Source organism: Parasteatoda tepidariorum, chromosome 11 (genome assembly GCF_982258835.1).
Source record: "Parasteatoda tepidariorum strain Cologne lab strain chromosome 11, Ptep-v5.0, whole genome shotgun sequence".
In the NCBI taxonomy this organism is placed as follows: Eukaryota; Metazoa; Arthropoda; class Arachnida; order Araneae; family Theridiidae; genus Parasteatoda; species Parasteatoda tepidariorum.
In genome coordinates, this window is record NC_141765.1 from 76,829,540 (window position 1) to 76,837,538 (window position 7,999).

The 7,999-nt window shown below is 28.0% G+C and overlaps 1 protein-coding gene across 2 annotated transcripts in view; it reads right to left on the reverse strand.

Annotated features, from left to right (window-relative positions):
- The window catches only part of LOC122270900 (G protein-coupled receptor-associated protein LMBRD2), an 85,192-nt gene extending 77,496 nt beyond the window's left edge, over positions 1–7,696 (reverse strand). The window contains exons 1-3 of one of the 2 annotated variants that reach the window (XM_071187518.2): positions 7,489–7,696; positions 3,220–3,421; positions 3,016–3,118 (exon numbers count right to left, since the gene is read on the reverse strand). In XM_071187518.2, the coding sequence (XP_071043619.2) occupies positions 3,016–3,118; positions 3,220–3,393 (277 nt within the window). In that variant the 5' untranslated portion in view covers positions 3,394–3,421; positions 7,489–7,696. Of the gene's footprint in view, positions 1–3,015; positions 3,119–3,219; positions 3,422–7,348 lie in introns of both variants that reach the window. The other variant, XM_071187517.2, reaches the window with a different exon arrangement.
- Between the last annotated feature and the right edge of the window lie 303 nt (positions 7,697–7,999).

Below are 7,999 nucleotides of genomic sequence, written 5' to 3' on the forward strand. Positions count from 1 at the left end.
ATATTATGGAAACAATCAAAATAAGAGCCTTAAAAACTTCAATAAACAAAGGTTCTATAAATCTACTATATAATTTAGAAGTGAACAATTAAATCTATTGCAATTAATATTTGAACACTTCATTTGAGTTTTAAATATGCATTGATTATTATTTGAATATTTTATTTTGTAATATTGCTTTAGGTTAACATTTATTTAATTTTGGAGTTTTTCATTTAAAGAAAATAAAATGCATAATGCAACAGATAGAACATATGTTTGTTTAGAAGAAGAATATAATTTAAATGGGAAAAAAGTTTGCATACTAACTATACTATACTAACTAAACTTGTTACTAAAAATTATTTGATTAATCTCCATGATAATTTGATTAACTCATATGATATAATTATTTACTTTAAAATTAAATAATTTCGTTTGAAAAAGTAGTTCAAATTAATTTTTATGAAGCATACCTTATTAAATTGATTAATAATATTGAATTATAATCTTTACATAATTAAAAGTTATTCATAAAGTATAAAAATTTAAATTTATAATATTATTTAGAAATATTGCTACTTCAAATTAAAGAAAGAGTTTGAGAAATATAGCTTTGATTTATATTTCAAAGTGTTTAATTTATGATAAACTAAGAGTTCATAGAGAGGAAGTCACATTGATAATATTTCTCTTGCATGGCAGCTTGCACAATGTTGTATTAATGAGTTCAAATTCAGTTCCGCCATTTTAACCTTATATCCTATTTTCTTGTAATTAAATATTTTCTGTTATAGAGTGTGCTTGCAATAATTTGACCTAAACGCAACTCACTCAGAATGAAAATTCAAGCATTTAATATGAATTAAAGTAATATGAATTCATGTACACAATGGAAAATTAGACTTGAGATTAACATATTTATCAATATATATGCATGCTAGAGATATAAATAGCTGATAGTGAGTGTTAGTTGATATAAGTATAGTGCTAGGGAGACAAGAACAGAGAAAATTGGGCAGCTGGTCACTTGAGGCCAACTTACCTTATTCAACTTTAAAAGCAGACAAATCTGTTGATTTTTTTAAATCATTCCTTATACCATGCAATTTTTCATATAACCAATTGAAGTATAGTCTATGCTCTTTAGTACAACCCCTTATCTTAGCTATTCTTCCATTATAATGACCAATACATTAACTCTCGTTTATTACTCAATCAACACAATGTTATCTCAATCCTCATTAGAATGTCCAAACTGAACCATTCATTTAATTTAGTAACAGAAATTTAATATTTGAGCAAAAATTTCAGAGAAATTATTTAAATCTTTTTTTAAACAACACTGTGAAACATCTTGTATGTCCTACAAATTAAGGGCATCCACTTTGATTCTCACAATAGGTGTTCATGATCTACAGTCAATAAGTTAGAAAAAAATTTAGATTATTTCATATTGATAATCAAAAGCATACATTGCATATAGAAACCAGCGCAAAATTACTGTGATTTAAAACAGTAATTAAATATTTTTTTTAGCAATTATTGACACCATAAGAAATTAGATTGATAACCAAATGAATTACAAAATTTGTTACATAAGTAGTATTAAATGTTTTAGTTTTTATTATTATTTTTTTTAAATGTGATGTATTTCTGTTATTTATTAAAAATAGTTTTATTTATTTTTCTCATATACAATTGAAAATGTAATTTTGTACTCATTTTTCCTTTTATTTTGTTACATGCAAAGGTTAGCTATCTATTACAAAAATAATCCATAATTTTTTTTGACCATTTTATGACAAATTTTATAACAAACTGCAAATTAAATTATCTTCAAACCAAATGATTTTCTGAATCTTTTATATCAACATTACAAGATGAACAGATCAGTCAGTTTGAACTACACAATTATCAGAATATGGTAAAGAATCAACACAGAATTGCAAGACATTATTTCCCCTGGAATAAATGCTTCTGTATTTTAAAATTAGCTTCTGTCATCATTGAATAAAAAATACTATTTAAGTCCTTAATCTGTTAACTGGGTATGATAAAATATTTTGTTATACATGAACTGATGCTGTAATGGGCATGGCGACATTTGTCATCATGGAAATTACTTAATATTACTTAAAACTAGGAAGAACAAAAGCCCCCAATACGAAATGAGTTGAAAAAAAGTGTCTTTCGGTAAACAGATTAAATGTTCCTCAATATGATCATGCAACAAAGTGGTTTAGACTTGTTTTTAATTTCAGAGAAATTCAAATACATAACACAGAAAATTTTCAGAATAAAAGGTTTAGAATAGCATTTAAAATAGTAACTAGATATTTTATTTAGTAAATATCCTATACATCACAAGAAATTAGATTAAAAAACCAAAATGAATTACAATTTGTAATTAAATTTTAGTATTAAACTTATTAGCTAAAAAACATACATATTCTTTTGTGATGTATTCTTGTTATTTATTAAAAATAAAATGATTTATTTTTTCACATATACAATTTGAAACTCATTATATTCACTTCAGCATTTTGTTTTTTGCAAAAGATATCTGTTACAGAAATAATTCTACTAATAAATTTTTCTAATGTTTTCCTTTATCAATTAAATTTAGTGTTTTTATCAATTGAATGCTTGGCTAACGTTGGAACTATTTTGTGTAAAATTTTATTATAAACTGTAAACTGATTTCTCTTAGATAACTAAATGACTAGCAGTATTTTTGCACCAGAATTATGAGAGAAAAAAAAAGCCAGTTTGAACTGTTATTCAGCATAGGCCAAAGAAATTCAATTCTGAATTGCAAGAAATTATTACCATTGTAAGAAATGTTGCTGTATTTTTAAACTGATCCCTGTCTTCATCAAACAAAAGAAAACTTACTACAAAATAGAAGAAACTTTTTTGAAGCATTTCATAGTTAATAGTAACCCACTCAATGCTGACAATTCCTGATTTTCCAGTTTTTACTATGTTTTAAATCCATCTCATAATGAAAGAAACTAGTAACAAAATGATTACCTTTACTCGGATAGATAGATCTGCTAACATTTTCAGAACCATTCGCAGGTCTGATCGTCGAAGAAGCAATTTCCTTATCACGAAAACACTGTCGGTAAGCAGTCTAAAAAAAAATATGCAACATATAATTTGTCAAATTTTTAAAAATCTTTAACTAATTTATCTTTAATTAATTAATTGTTAAGTAATTAATTTATTACTTACTGAGGACACATCTAATGGCAAGATAACAATAATGATGAAAGAAAAGTACCATGCAATGAAAACATTCACAGTAACTAACACATGGTTTTTTCTACAGTTTCCATATTTTTGTAACAAGTAAGCAACCAAAAGAAATGTAATAATGATTTCTAACACAAATGGTCCAACAATCATGCTTGAGGAAACTTTAAAGCATTTCCATCTGTAAATAAAAAATCTATTTGAAATAGCAAATTCCAACAAAACATTTTAATAATAAAATTTAGAAAGTGAACATTTTAAATAAAAAAGAGAACAGCTAAATCTGTAGAAATAATTAAATTCTTATTTAAAGTCATTATTTACATCAATTCATAAACCCCTATTTGTGTAATGAGTAGGGTAATGTTTTCATACTTGGTGGCAATAGTACCATTAATTTCAAACTACAAGTAAAGCTTTGTTTCCACTATGCCGTTTTTTTTTCTTCATTGTTAACCATTACTGGGCACATTTTTATTGGTGCCACTTTTACTTTACGCTAAAAACGGAAACAACCATTAGAACTCCATTAAATTAAAAATTTACTTTTTATTGAGATCATATCAACATTACCAAACATACATTTTGTACACAGCAGATCTATATCAAATGTTTTCACCCAGTTTCCTTACCAACCCATCATAAATTTAATTTAAATATAGCAATATAAAAAGGTTGGACAAAATAATGGAAACACTTGTATACTGACACGTTTTGATCTTTTTCAAGAAATACTTAGAGCCATGCTAATTTACTAATAGCAACTATTTTATAAATTTATTTGTGCAGATGAACAATAAATATTGTATATTTAAAAATTTCATATATGATGGAAAATCCCATAGAAGGAATTGTCAAGACATTGGAAAGTGCGGAAAATGGGTATCTGAGGTAAACAACTTCAAAATGTCTTTATTCAATAAAAAATAACACATTGACGATAATTAATGTCAATTTCAATTACCAACATATAAATCCATGTGGTTTGTATGGTTGCACTATTTTCCTAGCATTTGTTACAAATTTCCACATGGTTTTAAAAACCTTGATATTTTAATATGACATTGTAACATACCGCAAGTTCGGAATCATGCATTTCAGTTAATAATAATTTATCGTTTAACAACGAATCCGGGTGGTTTTGACGTTTGTTTTCGGTAGTTATTGAAATGGATTTTCACTTGGTTTTTAAAATCTAAATGTTTTAATACGATATTATATTGTTCTGAGAATTTCGAATTACGCATTTTGAACTAAATTATTTATGATTCTCCCTGAATTCCACGTGGATTTAGGACGGCACTTTTGTCAGATATTGTTGCTGATTTACATAGTTTTTTAATGCTACATTATAAAAAAAAGGGAAATTTCGAATCACGCATTTGTATAATTACTTTGCAATGCACTTGATTTGAGATAACTTATTGTTCATGCGATTTTGTTGATCGTTTATTCAACAGTTTATATTTCCACATAGTTTTTTAAATTTTCATTTCCCTTTTAATATAATATTATTACGATTCCTGAAATGCACTTTTAAATAATGACTTAATGATCCACTTTAGACACGACAGTTTAATCTCAAAACCGCAATTTTTGCATACTCTGAAATTAATGTGTGATTCTTGGCAATAAGAATCCATTTGTACGAGATGGGGGGACTGCAATTTTTTCAGGCTGTAGCAAAATGCGGAATTTTGCTTCGTGATATCCAACCTTTTTAGCCTATTATAGCGGAAATCAGATAAAAAAATTTAAAATAATAAACAAACGGAAATTAGCCGAGTATTCTCCTCCCCACATGCTTTTTTGAATAAGTAGCAAGACTAAAAAAAATTATTATTTTTTTGAAAATTGAAAAGAGTTTTGCGGACTTTGATTGTTAAAAAATGTCCGGAAAAGAGACCCTTCGAGTAAACAGACGTCTGGATATGTGACTTTGTACTGTATATAGAGGGGACTGCCCAGGGTAAATTTACTACTATTTAGCAGCACCTTCACAAATTCAACTTTAGAAAAACTGGTAGTTTTACATAATACTATTAAAAAAGTAAGCTCTCATGCAAACCTTATTCTCGTTGCAATCTATGAAAATGAGGAAAGCTTTTTTCAGTAAGTTTTTTTTTTTTTTTAATGAAACGACCATGCTCTCCCTCCTTGAACTTCACAGGAAGTCAAAATTCGAACATTATTCTAATTTGAACATTATAAACACTATTGTAATTTGTAAATTTTTCAAACCTACCATTATTTTTCATGAAAATTTTTTTTCTCAGTGAAACTTTTTTCTGTATGACCTAGTCGAAAATGTTTTCATAATGAAAATAACTTTTAGTACTAGTACCGTCAAATGCATGTTTTTATTAAATTGAAATTGATATTTAACTATGATGATGACAATAATTTTTAAATTTGGATATCATTTTAAGCCCAACATTTTACAATAGCAAAATTATTTTTGAGTATATCAAGAAAAATATATAGAAATTTATCAGTCATAAATGATTTTTATTTGTATGTCTAAATTTTCACATAATAGGTACTTCTTAAACCTATACAGACCCATGATATATGTTTACTTAAAATTACACAGACTTGCATTAGCTCTTAAACTCAAAATTAAAAAGATTTTTTGGAAATATTTTTTTTTCCATTTAATTATCATTAAACTGAAGGTATTTATATAAATACAGTAAAAGATCTTTATGAAATCTGGGAATTAGTAATTTCCAGGGGTGATTGTGAGCCCAAGTCAAAATTCCGAAAATTTCTTGAGTTTAAAAAAAAAAAAAAAAAAAAAAAAACAGTTTAAATAGAAAGAAAATTTAAACAAGGTTTTTTTTTTTCTTTTTGCTCAATATTTCTTAGTTCACTTAAAATATATTTAAAATTTTACACATACTTATACCATTTACACATATACCTATGATGACCTGGAGAAGTAATTAAAATGTACAAATATTTCCTTCTTTTTTGAGTTTATGATTATAACAACTATTTACTGATAAAAAATGAATATTAATCATGAATATAAGCTTATAAAGCATCTCTCTGACTCTCCTTAATAAACAAATAAAATAAGCAGTGTTTTTAAGTTCCACCTTTGAAAATTTGATTTCCGGAAACTTCTGTGATCAATGATTTTTTGAAACGTCTGGACCTTCAATCACCGGAAACTTCCGGATCACTGTTAGCGAAAATTCCGGAAATCCGGTTTTTTTACGAAGCACAATCAGTCCTGAATTTCTGGAAGTTTGTGTTATCTAGATCATTTCACTTATCTTTAAAACTTATTTACTAAATATGGCAAGATATTTCCGTATTATGATCTGTTGCGCCAACTATAATTGCCAAGGTGCCAAATAGATTTTAAACTTGCAAATTGTTTTAAAAAAACATGTAGATGCTTGCTCGGGAGTGGCTACGTGTTATACACTTCAAGTTGGTCCTATTCTGTGATTTTTTTTCGTTCAGTTTCTCGCAGGCCGCTGCCCGGAAATTGCCAAGACTTGGCGATCATTCTGCCACAGAACAGGATACCGAAATCTCTCCATTATGGCCATATTAGTCTCGATTAATCTTAAAATACTTTGAAATAATTTTTATATACAACTACTTAAAAACGCTTATGCACTTAACTATGTATTATTTAGAGAGAAAAAAAAATTTCGGATTTAGAGGGAAAAAATAAAATTTGTCTCCGTTTTTTTAGTTTCTCACGTGCCAATGCCGGAATGTTGGTTAATTTTTTGGACATTTGGTTAATTTTTTTGAGCAATCACAAGTTTACGGAAATCTTCTGATTTAGGAATCTGATTATATATAATGACAGAGCTCCAATTTTATTCTTCCTTTTTTGACAAACGATGATAGCAAACCTTCATTGTTTTAACTTAACCTATTCATAAAATGTTCCCTTTTGAATTTACTTTAGATAAAACGAATCATGGGAACTGAAGCCACTCGAGACTTTTTTCTAATACTGAATGATAAATCTAATACAATGTTTATTTCCATATGACACATTATTTTGGGGAACGACAGATTGTCTACAATAATTCTAAAACAAAAAACAGAATGTGAAAGACAAGAAGAAAAAAAGCAGTACTGTTAGACATCACCAACCACAGAGAGAAATCAGTCCAAATCTTGAAACTTAGTTTTACTTTAGTTGTAAGCAAAGAAAGGGTGACGATATTCATTTTTTGAATATTATTCAGTAATTCATAATACGAGGTTATAGCTTACTTCTAGTAACATCAGGTTTATTCACACTAATCCCAAAAATTTCGGCATCGTGCCTCAGGAGATGAGAATGAAATATGATTGGTGAATTATTTACAGGCAATTCTCCCAGGATACAGTTTTTTCTCTTGCATGCAAAAAGAGCTGATTGCTAAGTTTTTCAGCCACTGCAAAGAAAGCACCGTGACCCTTGCAAAATTAAATTGAAAACGCAAAACGATAAAATGAAATAAATGATTCCTCAAGCCTCGATTCTCACTGCTCTGTCATGACGCAGTTTTTTGACATGTTCTCACTGCCTGTCGAGATGCAATATTTTTGTATAGTTGAAATGTGTAACGATAAAAATACCCAACATTGTCCAGCAAACATGAGGTAAGTCTTTTGTAGACTAGTGCGCATCCAATCGACCAGACATTGTTCAAAAAACTCACGCTGGCAATGAGTGCGGTGAGAAATTTCCACCATCTCTTCCAAACAATTCGGGCAGGTTTCGGGTGGGGCGTAGTAACAC